The 20327-nt window shown below is 40.6% G+C and overlaps 1 protein-coding gene across 1 annotated transcript in view; it reads right to left on the bottom strand.

The window, feature by feature from the left end:
* Positions 1–20327, bottom strand: part of nfatc3b (nuclear factor of activated T cells 3b) — a 31865-nt gene that overhangs the window by 9213 nt on the left and 2325 nt on the right. Inside the window, exons 2-8 of the mRNA XM_079256182.1 lie at positions 14601–15237; positions 12236–12622; positions 9933–10095; positions 7875–8074; positions 2183–2355; positions 235–375; positions 86–141 (exon numbers count right to left, since the gene is read on the bottom strand). Coding sequence (XP_079112308.1) covers positions 86–141; positions 235–375; positions 2183–2355; positions 7875–8074; positions 9933–10095; positions 12236–12622; positions 14601–15237 — 1757 coding nt within the window. The remainder of the gene's footprint in view (positions 1–85; positions 142–234; positions 376–2182; positions 2356–7874; positions 8075–9932; positions 10096–12235; positions 12623–14600; positions 15238–20327) is intronic.

The raw sequence follows: 20327 nt of genomic DNA, 5'->3' as shown, positions 1-20327 counted from the left end.
TTATGTGAAATATTATCTCTAATTCTATCACTACATACTAATTGTGTCACAAGTCCGTAAATATGTTTTTTTTTAAAAAACTTACTTCATTACTTTTTTCTGATACAACTGTGGCATCCAATTCCCACAGGGGTCTTCCATCTGATGACAAAAAACATGTAAACTTACAAACATGATATTTAAAATCATACTTAATGTGATGTACATGTCTTTATGAGCATAAATGGATGTTACCAGGCCCTTTCTCTGTGAAAACTACTCTGGACTGAGCAGAGATGTTGGATCCAGTGATAAGCAGCTCCTCTCCACCGTTCACAGAGCAGCTAGATGGACTGAAGCTCTCCACCTGAGGAAGCTCCTGACCTGATCGCTGGGCTGGGAATTTAAATCAGAATCAGCTTTATTTGCCAAGTATGAACACATACAAGAAATTTTTAGCAAATGTCATGCTTGTGAAAGCAGTAGTAGAAATAGCAAGAAAAAAGTATTTTTTTTTAATAAGAAGTAATAGTAATAAAATAATTAAAAGAATAAAAACAATCAGGAAGTAATAAATAAATCAAAGTTTTATATGTGGCAGCTCAAAAATACACAGTGATAGAGGAGCACATGACAGACTCGATGTATAGAACTGCAGCAGCAACTTTGGGGGCCGTCCATGTTTCCTCAAGAGCTACAGGAAGGTCTCACTGTCATTGCTCACGGGAGCACTGAAGTCTTCCAGCATAACAAGGGGGTTCCTGGAAAAAGTGCACTATGACACTGTCCAAGAACTGCTAAAAGGGTGGGTACCCTGAACTGCTGTTTGGTGCACAGGCACAGAGAACAGTCAGGACCTGTCCGCCCACCCGAAGACAGAGAGAACCCATCCTTTTGTACACTGGGATAAATCCCACGTCCCAAGTCATGGGGCAATGTGTGTGCCCACACCTGCTCAGTGATTTTCACGGACAGCAACCCCAGAATGGAAGAGGGTCCAGCCCCCCTTCAGGGACACTAGTTCCAGTGCTCAAGCTGTGGGTCAAGGTGAGTCCAACAATAACTTGTTCAATAGCTTAAGCGGTTAAGGATCACACCAGTCCCTGCTTTTGGCAGCCTTCCAGCTCACACAGCACCAGAGGGGGGCCCAGTGACCTGTCCGAGGAAACTTTGAACCAATGTTGTGGATCATTGGTGTTTTTCGAGCAACGATTAGTCAGTCCGATGTCACATTTCTACAAATATACACTTATTTCCGCAGTCGTGACCAAGTCGTTGTAACCTTCAAGGCTTTCCACTGAGCTGTCAAACATGCCTCTGCTGAGCACGTCAGAAACCTACAGCTCTCTTCTGTAAGTAGCTTTGGCATTTTCTGATATCAACAGACTAAAAACTATTTTTATTCCTATTCCTATTTTATTCCTATTTTCATAGGAAATAGGAAAATACTCATTTGTCATTTTCTGCTCATAGAATATCTGCTAGAAAACTACCAAAAGGGGGAATTGTACGGGAAGAAAATAGACCCAGTTATATTGGCCAAAAGTGTAACATATAAGCCCATAAACTGGGGCCAGACAGGCCCACTGGCATATTGGGCATTTTTCTGGTGACCCAGAGTGTTTCTGGATCCAACTTTAATTAATGGTTTTGCTAGTTCATAAACCTCAGTAGTTCACTGTTATTTTTTCAGGGGAAGCTAATAAAAACTTAATACCCGTTTACATGACTTCCCTCCTCTTTGACCGGAACAGTAAAAAAACAAAAATCTCTGACATTGTTGTTATTTTCCTGGTAAAGATGACTTTATGGAGGATTCAATGGTTCTCCTCAAGAACCATTGAAGAGAATTGTCCAGGACAATTCTCTTCATTGTCCTGGACAACTTGGACATTGTCACCAAGTTTTCCCAAGGTCCTTGGTGACCTTGGGAAAACTTCCCAAGGTCACCAAGTTTTCTGACCTTGGGAAGTTTCAAATATATGTGAGAGAAGTATGGATAAATGATGAAAATCGTTTATGGACACAGTGCTGCTTAGGGCTGTGAGTGGGGGACAGAACATTGCGTGGTCTTATGAAGTCCACAATAATCTCTACCATTTAAACATTTAACATTCCCTGAAAATCTTTCTTGCATGTTATGTAAAATCTGGCTTTGAGATATCGCTGAAATGTAGAGCAGTAAAAGCCAAAAATCACTCACAACACTCAACAGGAACAGAAAGAGTCTGCAGCCAAAGCATCCGGCCATCCGGCTGAGGGACAGCGACTCTGAACACGACCCGAACCCTGGTGTTCTTCCTCCCAATGTCTGTCTCGCCTTTCTTGAGCTCAATATCAGCATTACGTAGCTTCAGGATACCTGCACAGTCGATGCTTTGGGGAAAAAGAGAACAGATGTACAGTCATCATAATTTATCATTAGTATGTACAACTTTCAAACCATTTCACAGATTTTTTGTGTAAAATTAAAAATAAAGGTTTTACTGAGAGCATCTTTCAGATACCGCTTCTACCTAAGCTTTAGTCAGGCAATATTTCCTGTGCTGTGGAAAACAATCTGCCTTGTTGTGATACATAAAGAATCAGTTATTTCTCCTGAAAGAATATAGGCCAGTTGTCCCAACGTTACATGCCACAGGTCCTGTAAGGTAAGTGCTTTTCAGGACCAATGACAGTTTGCTTATCATAATGTTCTTGGGTTTGAAGACACCATCATCTATCTGCTTCTCAGGCAGCACTTTGAGGATCATGTTGTTAGATTTGTCAAGTGCTTTTAATACAGCTCAGCTGTTATGTGAGAAACTATAAATTCCAGGTGGATACCTCTAAAACCACCTGGATTTATGACTACTTAACTAACAGACCAAAGTGATGGGGTTAAGTTCATATTATTTTCTTGTGATCATCTGATGACGTCTTTCAGCAACTTCTTTTCCCTCTCTGAAAACGTTGTCAGATGATCACAAGAAAATAATGTGAACTTAACCCCAACACAAAGTTTGTAAAACTAAAAGGCTGTTTGTCTAAGATGGTGGTCAAAACACGAGACTGCACTGTCACAATTTCTCTTCACACCGTACTCGTCAAACTTCCAATACAACTCTGAATCTTGACCTTGTTTAACCAAACAAAAGAAATTATTGTTGACTTCAGGAAGACAGGAAATAAAACAAAGCACTGTCTCAGGAAAGAGGTGGAGGTGGAGGAGGAATTCAAGCACCTTGGAGTTCAGCAGAACCAGAACCATACACTTAAACAAACTGGATGTACTGATCCAGAAATTTTTTGGCGACTGATCAGGAGCTCATAGAGCTGAATTAAAATAATATATCTCAAATTCTCTGCGCTTCCGCTGCTTCTGAATGTGCATTTGTGCAAATACTAGCAGCAGACCCTCTAGACTGGCCTGTCCCAATACCCACACTACCACCCTATGGTCCTCTCTGAAGTGTGCACTTGGTATAGGTGCATGTAAGGACTCCAGTGTGGTTACAAGCTTGGGAAAACAGCAGATTGGGACAATGATGGTTATACCATCAACTTGCGCTGTTATGTCATTTCTGCGACATTTTGCTACAGAAAGTGATGATTAAAGTGCAACATACAACTTTTTTGAAAAGAAAGAAGTGGAGGCACCGAAAGCTGCTTGTACACCAGAATCTCATCACTGTGGTTGAACACTATGTTTAATGCTATGGGCTACAGACTGCTGGAATGCACCTGAAAAAACATGTTTTCACCACAGGCATAGGAGCTTGATCGCCAAACATCGCCATTTTCGGTTCAAAATTTCAGCAAAGTGTGCACTGAGGGTGCAAAAGAGGGCAGAACGAATGTCCACTCTTGAGAATTGGGACACATTACACACTCAAACCCAATTATATGAATGCGCAATTCAGGGTCACAAGGGTGGGAGTGTGAATACTGAGACTGGGTCAATATTGGACCTTCTGTCAGCGTACACATCCTACGTGCCAATTGTATGGTGAGAACCAATACGTACGTGGATGCCTACTCTGACCAATGAGCAGTATTTCTGCCATGGGCCCCTCCCCTGTTCCAAACCCCTTACAGGGGCCGGTGTAGGCCTGTTGTATCGTGGTTGTTGTCAGCGTAACATGTGTCCCTTACGCCACCAGCCCTCCCTACTAAAGTCTACTGGAGATTACTGTCTGGTCTGTGCCCAAACTGAAAATGACCTGCATGTGTGCAAAGCTGCTGCTAGTAGATTCACCTTGGCTTCCAGTCAGATATTTATAATGTCTATGTAATATGTAGACATAAAGATGTCATATATATTTTACAGAACCATATTAATTAAAAACCAAACCAGACCAAAGAAAACTATATGATATGAAATATGTTAAATTGTGTTTTATTCTAGGTAAATGTCCTGCATCGGTACAATGACTAATGAGTTACATAATTGTGATTTCAATGTTCGCTAAAGATAACCATAATTTTTTCCATAATCGAGCAGCCCTAATCACTTATTATCATCTCATGCGCTTATCATCTGCATATTTCCGTCTATGCACCTCCATGTTTGTTCACAGCTTCGTCACCTCTGCATTGACCACTGTAATGTTCTCCCTCGCAAATTCCCCCAAAAGCTTCGGGTGGTCCCAAATTCAGCCACTCGTATTGTTACTAAATCTGCTTCTTTTCATCACACCGCTGTAGTCTTACAGAAATTACACTGGCTTCTGGTTAAACCAAGAACAAAATTCAAAATCCTGCTGGACACATTCAAGGCCATCCGAAACATTGATGATGTAGGGAAACCATGTCATTTTCAATTACTCTGACAACTTCTTCATCCACCTCACTGATCTCAGTACCATGGAGAGGAGATCATTTAGCCACTCTGCTCACCATTTGTGGAATACACTCCTGCCAGATATTCAACAGTCACCCTTTCCCTCTGTTTAAATCCAAACTTAAAATGAATCTGTTCAAGATATCATACGCCCTGTAATTACAGGTCTGGATTTTATTTGTTGTTTATTTCCTCTGCTTGTTTCCGTTTAGTAGTACTGGGTCCCCAGGTGACCCGAAAGGAGCTTCTGAATTAAAATGTAATATTATTTTCAATTTAAGAATAATAGTATTGTTTTTTTTTGTTATTCTTCAGAGCTACAACTCATCCCAGTGCATCCTACTTAAAAATGACATAATAATAATTATACAATTAGAAAATGATAACAGATGCAGACACATGCTGTCACAGTTTGTACATACATTCAGCTGTCTTATCACTACTTGATGAGGCCTGTTTTTTCTGCCTCCAGTCTCAAATGATAAACTCAAAATAGACAAAGTTTCTCTTCACAACTACAATGGCTGTATGAATAATCTTGATCTCAAAATAAAGCTGAAAAATATGAAATTACAGCAAAAGTGTTACAATCAAAATATGTGCTATCGTAAATGCACCTGGAAATGTAAATGGTTACCTCCTCTGAAACAAAAACACAATATTTTTCATGAAAACCTGAGGATAGAAGCCTAATTCATGTAGGAATTATTAAAGTAGTCGCAGGAATTAACAAGTAGCAACAGTGGCTCTCTAGGAACGAACATGCCTACCCCTGTCCTAGAAAATAGTCGAGTAGTCCTCAAGTTGTTCAAGTAATCTTATTAAATTGAGACAGTCTTAGGAATTAGTAACATAGTTTTGGGAATAGCAAAGAAATTTTATTGATTGGTAAAGTAGTCCTAGGAATTAGTGAAAGAGTTCTAGAAATTTGCAAAGCAGTCCTGGAAATTAGTTAAAAGGATACTGTGTGACTTTCAACCCAAATATATTGCCTCAGTATTATCAGAGTGTTAAATTAGTTCTTTGCCTGCTGCGCAAATGTACCAAAATGCGATTTACTTTTTCACATCTTCAAGCCAGTGTTTATTCAAAACAATGACAGTAAGTGCCTGATGAGCTGCAAAATGTTGCAGTATACCTCTTTGTGTTTATTTTGCTGTCAAGTAGAAGCTAAATGGAGCTAGCTGAAGCTCGTCGGCTACAGACCAAAGCCAATGTGACTCCCTAAACATTTCATAGGTGCACAACTCTGCCAGGACCTATCCTTTGAAGGCTAACAATCCTTTAAAAATTCCTCAATTCCTGAACCCGAATAATTTCACTATCAGCTGGTCAAAGTGGTCCCCAAACATGAGTCCAAAACTTGGATGGAGACTGTTTAATTTTGTGTGTTGTGTGGCCTATTGGAAGTTTAATGCCCCTAGTGACCCAAAGGTACACGGTATCCCTTTAAGTAGTACTACAAATTAGTAAAATAGTCCTAGGAATTACTAACATATTCCTAAGATTTAGTAATGTAGTATTAACATAAAAGTCTTAAAATAATTCTCTGAAAAAATAATGTAGTCCCCGGAGAAAGCAAGGTAGTCCTAAGAATTAGTAAATAGTCCATGGATTTAGTAATGTAGACCTAAAAATTAATATCACAATTTTAAGATTAGTAAAGTATTCCTATTAATGAGTATAGTAGTCCTAGGAATTAGTCAAATTTCCTCGGAATAAGAATACCGTATTTTCACGACCATAAGGCGCACATAAAAGTCTTCGATTTTCTTCAAAATGTGCGGCGCGCCCTATAGTGCAGTGCGCCCTTTGTGTGCGTGTTGTTGTTGTTGTAATCAGACGTAGTAGAGAACACCATGAGAACGTTAAAGGGTGAAGCGTGGGCGTTGATCGCATATAAAAGGTATGTGCGTTATGCAGAACACCTTTTTCTAACAACCCTGAAAATGGCAAAAAGACATGCTTATGAAGCACAGTTTAAACTGAAGGCCAAGCAACATGGAAATCGAGCAGCTGAGAGAGAATTTAAGATTAATGAATCGATGGTTCGCAAGTGGAGGAAGATGGAAAACGAGCTCCGACAGGTAAAGAAGACGCAGCTGAGTTTCTGTGGACATAAGGCAAGGTGGCCCGAGTTGGAGGACAGACGCTTGGGCTAACGTGTCTGCTGGCACTGTTGTCCGCGCTTTCGCAAAAGCTGGCATCATTTTAGAGGAGCCGCACGGCACGGAAAGTGACTCTGACAGTGAAGAAAGTGAACCTCGCATGTTTGCTGGAGATTTAGCGCAGCTGTTCAATTCAAAAACAGAGGATGAGGACTTTGATGGGTTTGTCTGATGACGATTACCGGTAAAAAAAAAATGCGAGTACCAAACTCAGTTTTGGTCCTGGTCTATTTTTAAAAACGCACACTTGTGTGCTTGTTTTATCCGTGTGTTTTACTCTGCCCGCGCCTATTGATGATTGATTGATGATTAAAAAATGTTAGTATTTTGTAATCAATACTTAAATAAAGCACAACCAAACTCAGTTTTGCTCCTGCTCTATTTTTAAAAAGGCATACTTGTATGCTTGTGTGCATTGAGAATGTTAAAGGGGGGAGTGTGGGCGTGGATTGTACCGGTACATAAAACCCGCGCCCTATGGTCAGGTGCGCCTTATGTATGTGTTAAATACAGAAAGGGCACACATAACTGAGACTGCGCCTTTTAGTACGGTGCGCCTTATGGTCATGAAAATACGGTAGTAATCCTAGTAATAACTAAAATAGTAATCGGAATGAGTATAGTTGTCCTAGAAAAAAATAAGGTGGTCCTAGGAATTAGAAAAATAGTCTTAGGAATGAGTATAGTAGTCCTAACAAGAAGTAAACTCATTTTAGGATTTGGTAAAGTATTCATAGGAATAGGAACGAGTATAGTAGTCGCAAGAATTAGTAAAATACTGATGTTTATAATGGATACCTCTATTAACGGTCAGAAAGTGGGGCTGTTTGTACATTAATAGTTCCAGCTTCTCCTTTAATTAAATTTAATACCAGATCCAGATGTAGTATTGTTGCCTGTGATACCTGGCAGACATGTTGTTTTCTGGTAGCAGAGTCATCTCGAGGACTTTGGTGCTGCCCATGATCTTCTCTTGGCAAACTGTCGTGACCGTCTTTCCTGTCACTCGGTGGACTTGGTAGAAGGAATGAGGACGGAGGTATCTGTCGTCCGCTGTGCCAATGAACAACAGCAGGCTGATCGGCTGCTCGCTGTATCCCTTCAACTGCAGACAGAAATTAAACTTTTGATAAACATTTCCAGCAATTTTCAAGACCCACTTATGCTCAATGCAGAACATAGATGCACAGACCGATGAACAGTTTTGTTCATCTCCTGCATTGGTAACAAACATAAAGTTGGTCACAGTTGACCAACTCTGGACAGACCACCCTGGAGCCCAACATTGAGCAAATTGCACAAGTCTCCATCAAATGTACCATATACCAAGGAGATTCTCTGTCCATACTGCTGTTCTGCATAGGCCTGAATCCCCTCAGCCAGCTAATCAACAAGCGTGAATATGGATACTGACTCATGAATGGGGCCACCATCATTCACCTCCTGATGGACAGAAAGACATTGACTCACGGATTCACATCACCAGGATCTACAGCAGGGACATTGGAATGTCAGCAGACTGGAGTGTGGCCGAGTGATAACAAAAAGAGAGAAGGTGGTCTGTACAGAGGGCACTCCACTCCCAGAGGGAAAAATAACAGATGCCGAGGAGAGCTACAAGTATCTTGGCATACTACAAGCAAATGGCAACCAAGAAGATGCTATAATAAAAGCTGCCACAGGTAAATATTTGCAACAAGTAAGGCAAGTACTTAGAAGTCGGTTTAATGGCAAGAAAAAGATCCATGCAACTAACAGCTATACCCTGTCAGTGGTCATATACCCTGTTGGGATAATAAGCTGGCCAAAGGAGGAAGCTCAGACCATGGATGTTAAAACATGGAAGCTTTACAAAATGCATGGAGGTTCCACCACAAGTCTAGTGTCCAGCGATTACAAGCTTAGTGCAAAGACGAAAGCCGAGGACTAGTGAGCACCAGAGCCACTATCCAAGATTAAATGTCCAAGCTCCATAAAGACATCAGGTATATGGCCCTAAGGGACAAAGTATTTAATGAATGTCTCAGGCAATGAAACCTGGAGGAGAACAAAATGGAGGCTCAGATCTACCAGAACAGGCAGGACTCCAGGTGCAGACTGTGCAAAGAAACCCCTGAAACAATCCAGCACTTTATAGAAGGGTGCAAGATACTGGCAGGCAAAGAATACAGGGAATGCCCTAACCAAGTAGCTGGCATTGTGTACAGAAAAATCTGTGCAGCATATGGATTGGACATCCTTAAGTCTCAATAGGAAACACCTCCCAACGTGAGGGAGAATGAAAGGGCTAAGATCCTGTGGAACTTCCAGATTCAGACAGACAAAATAATGGTGACCAACCAACCGGACATAGTGATCATGGATAAGCTGTAGAAGAAAGCCAGTGATCGATAACCATCCCCAACAATGGATATATCAGGAAAAAGGAACAACACACTGGAGAAATAACAAGGCCTCATGAAGAACTGGAGATGGGCTGGAATGTGAAGGCAACACCTGCAGTCATAGGATCAATGGGGGCATGTCCATTACACTGGAGAAGTGGCTCTAACAGATAACTGGAGAAACATCAGACATCTCCATCCAGAAGAGAGCAGTCCTAGGAACAGCTAAGATACTGTGTAGCAGGGATCCAGGTCCTTGAGGACCGGTGTCCTGCAGGTTTTCCAAGCGTCCCAGCTGCAACACTCCTGATTCAAATCAATGTGTATTTAGCGGACATATGCAGAGCTTGTCTGAGTCTGGTGTGTTCCAGCAGGGACACTAGGAAAACCTGCAGTACACTGGGCTTTGAGGACCAGGATTGAGGATCCCTGCTGTGTAGGACCCTGAAGCTCCCAGGACTCTAAAAGAGGACCCAAGCTTAAGATGAACAGCCACCGGCCCTACCCAGAGGATATGGGAAGGATATACAAAACTACATTTAAGACAACAGTAAATGAAAAAGTAACACGGGGACCTACCCTGATGATAGGATGTCCCCCAGTAGCTGCCTTGATGGATCCTCTACTGCCTTCTGTCTCGTAATGAGCCCTGTGGTAGGACTTGGGCTGGACCTCCAGCTTTAGCTCAGTGTTGTCATACTGACTGGGCAGAAGCCAGTCCAATGGAGGGGGGGAGGTGGTCCTGAGATGGAGATACATCATTATTATATGACATGAAAATAAATTTAATAAAAAATACTCAATGTATCCTTTGAATGGATATTACAATGTTGGCAGAATTTTAAATAAAAACAAAATAAAAACAAAATGTCCAAAATTCTGGAGAAAATAGTTTCAGCTCAGCTACATGCCCACCTAAGCAGAAATAATTTATGCGAAGAGTTTCAGTCAGAATTTAGAGCTCATAATAGCACTGAGACGGCATTGGTGAAAGTTGCTAATGACCTTCTTATGGCCTCAGACAAAGGATTTCTGTCCGTACTTATCTTGCTTGATCTTAGTGCTGCATTTGATACAGTCGATCATAACATTCTGTTACAAAGATTAGAACAGGTGATTGGAATTACAGGTACAGCGTTAAGGTGGTTTAAATCATATTTATCTGATAGACTTCAGTTCGTTCATGTAATTGACAAGTCCTCCTCACAAACTACAGTAAGTCATGGAGTTCCTCAAGGTTCTGTACTTGGACCAATACTCTTCACGCTATATATGCTCCCTTTAGGCAAAATTATTAGACAGCATGGAATAAACTTTCATTGTTATGCAGATGATACTCAATTATACTTATCCTTTAAACCAGATGTAACAAATCAGCCCAATAGGCTACAAAATTGTCTACATAAAGACTTGGATGTCTAGAAATTTTCTCCTCTTAAACTCAGATAAGACTGAAGTAATTCTCGTTGGATCTGAAAAACTCAGAGCTAAATTTTCCGGTTTTGTAATGAACCAGGATGGCATTACTTTAGCTTCCAGTGCTACAGTGAGAAACCTTGGAGTAATATTTGACTCGGACCTGTCCTTTGGCCCACATATTAAGCAGGTTACTAAAACAGCCTTCTTTCATTTACGTAATATAGCCAAAATTAGGGACATTCTGTCTCAGAGTGATGCAGAAAAACTGGTTCAAGCTTTTGTTACTTCAAGACTAGATTACTGTAATTCTCTATTACTGGGCTGTCCTAAATATGCCCTGAAAAGCCTTCAGCTGATCCAGAATTCTGCAGCCAGAGTCCTGACCAGAACCAGCAGGAGAGATCATATTTCTCCAGTTTTAGCCTCTCTTCATTGGCTGCCTGTTGAATCTAGAATAGAATTTAAAATCCTTCTCCTTACATATAAAGCCCTCCACAACCAGGCACCACTATATATCAAAGACCTCATAGTTCCTTATATACCAAGTAGAGTACTTCGTTCGCAGACTGCAGGCTTACTTGTGGTTCCTAGAGTCTCAAAGAGCCGAGCAGGAGGCAGAGCCTTTGGTTATCAGGCCCCTCTCTTATGGAATAAGCTCCCAGTTAGTGTTAGGGAAGCAGACACCCTCCCCACCTTGAAGACTAGGCTGAAGACTTATCTTTTTGATAAGTCCTATAACTAGGGTTGGTTAGCATCCCTTAGTTATGCTGCTATAGGTTTAGACTGCTGAGGGACATTTCCTGATACACTGAGCTTCTTTCTTTTTCTCTTTATCTCTTTCTTTTACCCCCCCCCCCCCCCCCCTAACAGTGTTGCATCATTAACATGTATGTCTCCTGTCTCAGCAGGTCTCCCTGGCCGGGAGTAGCAGTTCCTGTTGTCTGTTGTCTTTTGGTCCTCTTCCCCCCACACAGCAGAGGCAGATGGCTGCCTGTCCTCAGCCGGGTTCTGCCGGAGGTTTCCTTCCTGTTAAAAGGGAGTTTTTTCCTTCCCACTGTTGCCAGTGTGCTTGCTCAGGTTGGGAGATTGAGTTGGACTCAACTCAATCTGTTGGTTTCCTTTTATAGGCTATTATGAATTGGCCTTCATTATGTTTTCCCCTCTGTCTGTAAAGCGTCTTGAGATGGCATTGCTGTGATTTGATGCTATATAAATAAAGTTGAATTGAATCAACAGCCAAAAAAACCCCAAACTTTTAAACAGTAAAGTTTGATATTGTTTTAGCTTTTCACAACTGAAGAGGGTGACAGATAAAAAGCTGTGATAACTGAGCCTGGGTGTGTGTGTGTGTGTGTTTGGGTCAGTAGATCTCAGAACTGTCCATTAAATTACATGCCTGACTTTTCCTTAATGAGGAAAGTTTCCCAAGTTTTAGTAAATCTACGCTGATTGTTAATGCCAACCTGAATAATGGAGGGTTTCCAGGTTTAGGTTTGCTCCAGCTGAAGTGAGAAGGCACCTGAAGAAAGAGATCGGCCAGGCCATCTTGTTCTCGAACCTCCTCTCTGGGAGAATCCTGGCCCGGTTCTCCTTGACAGGCTAAGAGACCAAGCTGGGTTCCTGATGTCCTCCTGGTCTTGGATGGGACATCAACGTCTTGGTAACCAGAAGTGAGGAGGTTTCCAAGGATACCAGCAGGGCTTCCCACCCAGGTTTCATCTGTCATGCTGCCCAGAGGGGAGGTGCCCGGAGTAGGACTTGGGGAGTGATGAGGAGAGGGTGAGCAGGCATGAGGGTCGGAGCTGGAGTGGCGTCTCTTTCCAAAGGGAGAGGTTGGCCTGGATGATGGCCTAAAATAGGATATCACGGTGAGCAGGAAAGGAAGACAAAGTTGTCAAGTTTTGTAAACTAAGTTCATAATTATTGTGGAGAAAATATTATCTTAGTTGTGATAGAAACACAAGACACACAAAGACTTCCTGTAATTTAAAGTTTTGTTTTTAATCTTGTTGGTGTGCACAAGATTATTTTCTTTTGTTACAAGATACAGTTGTGCCCATATGTATTCATCCCCTTTCGTTAAAGAAAAGGCTGAATTTACAACAGTCACTCAAATAACTGGAGACTTAAAAAAGGAACAATAAGTAAAAATTTTCAAAAATATAATTTCTTAATACAATATACTGTTTTTTTCATTTAATTGAGTTGAAGAAAGAAAAAAAAAACAAACAAACAAATTGGCCCTGGACAAATTAGAGCACTTTTCTGTTGAACAGTGGGACAAAATACTTGTCAACAGGTGCAGAAGTCTGACTGAGAGGAACAGAAAACAGCTGACTGTAGCGGAACATTAAAGGGTTGTTCAACAAAATGTTAGTTTATGAGTGATGTAATATGTAATAAATTATCTTATTTGTTTGCTTTTTAAAAAAAATATTTCTATTAAACCAGAATTAGAAAATAATGTCATGATTTTGATACAATTTTTATTTCTTATTACATTAGTCAATTTCAGCTTCGGCAGTTGTTTTTTTCCTTCTTTAATAAAAGGGTATGAATAAATATAAGCACAATGTACATCAGGAGTAAAAATCCAGCAGTTTTAGTGGCAGTTGTGCAAAAGAAATAAGAAAATAAACCAGGTGCAAATGAATGCATGGGGAATTATAAAAATAAACTAAGACAAGTTTTTCAATTTTAAGTTTTTCTAGAAATTTTCTTTTATTAGACTCTAATAAATTAGTTCTAATTTACGCTCAATAACAAAAATGTCAGCTATAAAACTACTGTTAAGATGTCAGAACATCTGAGTTCAGAAAATTAAATATTTGAGTGTAAAATGTGCATAACAAAAGACAATTTATATAAACATATGTATTAATTTTAAGTCAAACCATATTGAAGTATAATTGATATAATTGACTTCATAGGTCATCAATAAACATGTTTGGACCTGAATCTTAACCAGTATATGAGGTTGGACCAAACTAAAACACACAGGAAAAGAGATGAGAGTAACAAAAGCACACTAGCCATGTTTACATGAACAAGAGAATTTGGATCAAAAGCTCGATCAACATAAAAATGCTTTATGTAAACATACCAGTTATAAGACTCTGACCCAGTCACACCCATTTCGGATTAATTTAATTACGATTGAGAGGGGTGGGTTATGCAGATTGTTGTTCTGATCAGCATGCATGAAAACTCATATTCCAAACGTCAGGTAACATTTATCCTAACTGCACATACCCGTTACATCAGCCTGTATTGCACTGTTCGCTTTACTTAATAAAGTTTATGTAAAATAAAAAAAAAGTTGTGTGTATTGGAAAACAGGCTGAGACTAAAACCGACCTAATCAATGTTTGATATAAATACAGTGCTTAAGATTTTAAAGGATTTATCATTTAGAATATAACAACAATAAATCCACAGATTCAGCACTCTCAAACATGAGATGCATATAAACGCACGTCATGATCGGCACAGCAGCACCGGTCTAATTGGAACTATATACACTTAATGAAGAGATTTGGTGCAGGTAAATATGGCTACTGAGACCTCCACTGCCTCCACCTCAAGCCTGTGTCCTGCAGTCAGGTGACGAAGCAACTGGAGAGACTAACTGGAACAAGGCTGCAGGTCAAGATGGTGTGAACCCAAAGTTCTGAAAACCTGCTTGGAACAACTATGTTGGATTCTTTACCACATTTTCAACTCCAGCCAGTCAGGAAAAGAGCCTGCCTTGTTCCAGTTGCAGAACTTGTGCATCTTCCCAACTGTATCATACCCCACTAGAAATGATTTTGATCGCAATCAACATACCTGGAGGTGGGCCGGCGATTTAGCCAGGTCTCGTCTGTGACACTGGTGCGAGGAGAATGGGAAGGTGACTGATGGGGTGACAACGATGGGCTGAAGGCTGAAGGATGCTGGTACTTCTGTTGCCATAGCTCTACTCCAAACGCCCCTCCGCCACAGCCCGGGGATCCCAGCGCATGGAGAGCAGCATCACGGAGCTCTCCATCCACATCATCATAAACATGGGAGAAGGACTCACAGGAGGAGAGGTCTGACATCCAGCTCCTGGAGGACAGGCTGCTGCAAGGACTAGGACAAAGGGCTGTTTCCCGATAGCAAGGGTCCAGAGGAAGGTAGAGCTGATCTCTGGACCAGAGGGCCTCAGGGTAACCCCCATCTGCACCACCTACTCCTAGAAGGTCCTGACTACTGCCAGGCTCTACATGATTGTTATGAGTAATGGAGGTGATCTGAATGCTGGGGCAATCAAAGGACCTGGGGTTCCCCTGAGGGCTGCAGTAGGGTTCCTGAGACCCATAGGCAGCATGCTGGTAGGTGTCTGTAGGGGGTAAAGATAGAGGGTGACTCTGCAACTCCGGGTTTAAGAGCTGCTCAGCCAAAGCCTGTGTTGAGGAAGAAGGTGTCACATCCAGATCTGGAGCTATGAGTTGCATGAGAAGAATCAAAAGAGAAAAACAGAGCACTCATCAGCAAAGCAAAGCAAATGATCATTGATCAATCAAAAGAAGAATTAATTGCTCTTAACCGACTGGTGATGAATTAAAAAAAACAAAATTACTACAAACGTATAGGCTTAATGAATTCACTTAATTTCTCTACACATTGATTTTTTTTACCCGCTGCTGTATTTCTGGATCATTTTATCTCAAAGAGAGCAAAAGCTCTGAGCTCTTTACACTGCTGTAATTATTGGAGTATTACGTATTTAGAGTTAATAGTTTGGATAAGGTTATTCTTGTTTATTGGCAGAAGGTACATAAGAAGGTCATGAAATGGACATCTTTGCTTTAAAGTAGTGGGATATTTGCTTTACCGGGTTAACAGTGCAGTTACTTCAAAGAACCAGTATGTAAGAATGAGAGACATCTAGTGGTAAAGATGGACAGAGCGCAGTTATGAAGGATGCTGGTCATCAGTGGTTCAAATTATTCCAGAGATGAACACGTTTGAAATGGATCCAGTAGCCCCAGGTGCAACAATGACTGCACTACAGGTAACGACTTCAACATTGTGAACAAACATATGTACTATCTTATTCTATGCAGCTTTTAGCCCTTTTTTCTCTGTCCTGTCTGAAATGACATATACAAAATAAAGTATATTTTTGTAATTACAAAGAGTATATAAACAACCTTAGTCCCAAAAGAAAGCCAAAACATATGAGATTACAACAGAAATGTCTAAAAGAAGATGTATTATTGTGTTAAAGTAATATCATCTAAAAAAAACAGCAGAAAATGTAAACAATTGTCTCCTTCTAGAAGAAAACCACACTACTTTTAGTGAAAAGGATAGCAGACTTCCCTCTCCTGACCACTTTTTCCAGCGCTGCAAAGTAATCCAGAGGCACTCTCAGGCCAATGTGTCCTGGTCTTTCTCTGGGTCTCCTCTTGGTGAAAAGTACCAAGAAAACCTCACCAGGCAGTGTCCAGTTGCTTTCCTAACCAGATGTCTGATCCAACCTAATCAGGTGGAGGAACAGCAGGTTTACCCTGACCTCCTCCTGGATAACAGAAATTCTCACCTTATCCCTAAGGGAAAGTCCAGCCACCCTGCGGAGGAGACTCAGTTTGGCTGTTTGCATTTGTGATCTTACTCTTTCGATTACTACCTACAGACAGTGATAACTATTGAGAATAGAGACGTCGATTGACTGGTTAACTGAGAGCTTTGCAGAGAGAGCTTTATCAGACTGAGGAATTAGTAAAGATGTCCTTAGCATTTGTAATGTCTAGTGAGGAAGTGAGGAAGAACTCACACCGCTAATGGTTCAACTAATCCGAACATTTTTTTTATTAGTCAACAAGGTCCAGAAGGGAATCAGGAAACAGTTTGGCAACAGACTGGTGACTGCCATGGAGGAATGAGCTGGCTTTAAAGGGATGGTGATGATTGCAGGTGTGTGTTCATCTGGTGATCTGGTGTAGCTGTGGTTGGAGAGGGAGGACAAGCTGAGAAACTGAAGGTGGAGATAGGAAGGTAGGACATTGCTACATCAGAGGCTAAAAAAAAAACCTGAGCAGTTTTCTGGATGTTTTAATAGAGATGTTTCCAGGCAGAACCACCCAACTTATCAGTGACCTTTCTCAGGTATCATACTGGAAAACTAATCACATTTCACTGATTAAAAAATATCTTAGTTGACACTCTTAATCTACAATCCAATTTCAATTTTTATTTTCACAATTACACATGTGCAACCTGAAAACAGCTGCTAACTTTCAGTGGAACACCCTTTAAAAGCAGCCGCTTATAAAACAGGGGTCTTAACACCCATCGTCATGTAGTGTTGTCTTAGTTCAGCTCAATCAACAAACTAGTAATATGATCAACCCCGGGTGGAAGCTTCATATAATGGGTGTCCGTAAATCAGGACTAACAAAACCAGTCTCAATTCAGCTTTCACAGAGTAGTCACATCACCGCGTACAAACAATAACAAATAAGACATGTAAATTTTCTGCAGGTCTTAGCAGACATCTACATACCCTTAATTAAATACATAATTACAATATACCATTTTCTGCATGAATGCAATTTGTACCCTCTTACCTTACTTTATCCATGTATAAAGAAAGACTGTTTAATTCATTAAAGTACTTAATTTGTACATGTGTCAGGTGCTTAACCATCCAGAAGTTTTTTTTTTATTTCTTTTAAATAAATAAAATATAGCAGATTGCTTTATATGGCTTTCCAGCACAATCCATACCCTAGGTCCTCTATTACTTATACTGAAACAAGTTCATTGACCAATCACAGTGAAGAAAACTAAGGAGTAAAAACATGAATAACCTTCTTGAAGAGATAAACCCAAAACGTCTATATTGCTGAAAATAGCACGCTACAATATGATACCATCATCATGGTTTTCTCAACGACTGGTACCTTTGTTCTTCCTTATCTGAAGTGTTTGCCTTAAGTGAAGAAAATAGCAGAAACTAAAGTGGACAGTGCTATTGACAGTGAACCCTTTATACAAGCTGTCCGGTCCCTGTATGAACTGTGTCAGAGCTCAATCTGCAATGCCAACAGAAAGGAGATACTTTTCCAATGAGGGTTGGACTACATCAAGACTGTCTTTTATCACAGTTCTGTTCATAACTTTTATGGACAGAATTTGGTCCATAAAACTCTGCATTGGTCTGACGTGCTGAAGAAGGAGCTGAGCCATAGACAAGGATCTTAATTTTACTGGCTGATCCATGTTCCCACCCCAACTATGGTCATAAGCTGTGGGTAGTGACGGAAAGAACAAGATCACGAATACAAGTGTCTGAAATGAGTTTCCTCAGCAGCTTGGCCGAGCTCTCCCTTAGAGATAGGGTGAGGAGCTTGGCCATCCAGGAAGGGGTCAGAGTAAAGATGCTGCTTTTCCACATTGAGAGGATCCAGATGAGGTGCTTTGGGCATCAGATGAGGTGCCTTGGGCATCTGCTCAGGATGCCTCCCAGCTTCAGCGAGAGGTGTCCTGGTCATGTCCCTCTGGTAGGAAGACCCCGGACATGCAGGACGGATTATATCTCTTGGCTGGCCTGGGTCCCTTCTTGATGGGCTGCCAAATGTCTGGACTTTCCAGCTTAGGCAGCTACCCTTCATGACCCCACCCTGTTTAAGTGTCAGAAAATGTATAGCTGGAACCCATCGCTGAGCAGCAACCAGTTATCATATAGACTATTAAAAACAGGGCCCTCATTTGTCAATCGACAAACTGTCATGGACGATAAAAGGACCACCAGATGAATTGCTAAATGACCAATCCACAAAGTACATCTGACATCTGCCATTGTGACAATGCCACTGGAAAGAAAATCACTTATTCATGAGTACATCAGTCTAACACAATATTAATATTTAATTTTTCAACATCACAGTCACTGATGGTTCTAGTACAACAACATCCCTAATATCTGAAATTCACACAGTGAACCTGCAGCACATTTATGCTGTGTTGGAGTGACTGAAAGTAAATGTTTGTCTACAAACTTCTGCTCATGCCCATACACACCAACTAAAGCGCTGCTTTGTCATTTTACATGTACTGTACTTATTATGGTGAGATATAATCTACAACAGTTCATCGAATTCAATCACACAGCTGCAAGCCAACCTTATTACTACTATAAATAATGATGCTCTTTTTCCTTTTACAAACAAGTATGCCTGAGTGTGCAAAGAAAAAAAAAGGTGTGAAGGCATTAACTGTGATCTGGTTTTGCTTCTTTACAAATGACCCTATGTAAGTGATGCAACAGTTGCCCTCCCTCCCCCACTCAACTTTAAGTCAAAAATAAGGGGAGAGGAAGGGGTGGAAGTGATACCCTCCACCAGCTGGGTGCAACAGAGCGTTTAGAAAACCAGGAAGTAAAACCTGCTAACAAACAACATGGTTGTCACGCTCTGTCTGTGCCGAAGCTGAAAAACAAGCAGACTACACATGTACTAGCACGTCTATCTATTCATTTATGCATTCACCCATCTCAAATGTTTAATGTTTTTTCTCAGATAGCGCTTTGATGAAAATGTTGTATTATGATTTATAATCATTTGATCTATGAATAAAAATCTATTCAATATATTGAAAAGAAGAAAGTAGGTGTAGTAAGGGATAACTGCATTTAACCCAGAGTAGTTTGGCGGAGTATCTGATTTGCACAATCTAATTTTTTCACTTCATATACCGACATCAGAGGTTTAGTATCGGCTGGTATCGATCTGAAACTAATGCAAATGTGAAATAAATCATCCTGCAGCTATCGTTTAATTGTATGGCTGGAAAAAAATGTTTTCATCAAAAGGAGAATAAATTGTTTTTGGTTGATTTGGTTCACCACTGACAAAGCATGACCTACATGACCTAAATACGCTTCTTTTGTTATAATATGAGTAATGACATGTACAGATTTTTTATATGACATAAGTAATAAGTTCATAAAGTAGAATGAAGTAAATAAATATGTTGTTCAGGGAAAGGAAAAAAAATTCAAATAGAAGAAAAAGTTCAATAAAAAAGGAATATACTAGTAATGGTTGTAATAACTATTTCAATTTAAGTTAGTTATAACTGCACATAGCAAACACTGTTCATCTTCAGGTCCGATTTTAATTCTGAACCCGAGAAAATAATCAAGTAAACAGTCAGGGGGGTTTACCAGGACCGATAACGCAGGGTAGACCCTGCTCTGAGTTACTATACATGTTTCATCAGTTCACCGTTTCCACTGTCCTCTTCTACACTGTTGTCTGTTTAGAGGGGGCTGAGAAAAAGGACAAATCAGAGGCTAAACCAGCTCCTACAGAAAGTGGGCTTAATGGTTTTACTGTGCTTGAAAGGTGATTCTGTCCAATCAGAGCCACCCCAGTCGTTTCCTGCCAAAAAAAAGCTCTGTGAGCTCCAGACTCCTCTCACTGGGGTGCCACACTCAGAGGCTGAAAAAATGGCTTGTCGCTCATACCATCAAGCTGTGTATTGCAGCCACTTCTGAGAGAGACAGGAAAGAAGAACTGGAAA

The sequence above is a fragment of the Telmatherina bonti genome, assembly GCF_933228915.1.
Source record: "Telmatherina bonti genome assembly, chromosome: 2".
Taxonomy (NCBI): Eukaryota; Metazoa; Chordata; class Actinopteri; order Atheriniformes; family Telmatherinidae; genus Telmatherina; species Telmatherina bonti.
Note: the sequence above shows the minus strand (reverse complement) of the source record. Positions and strands in the feature narration are given on the sequence as shown.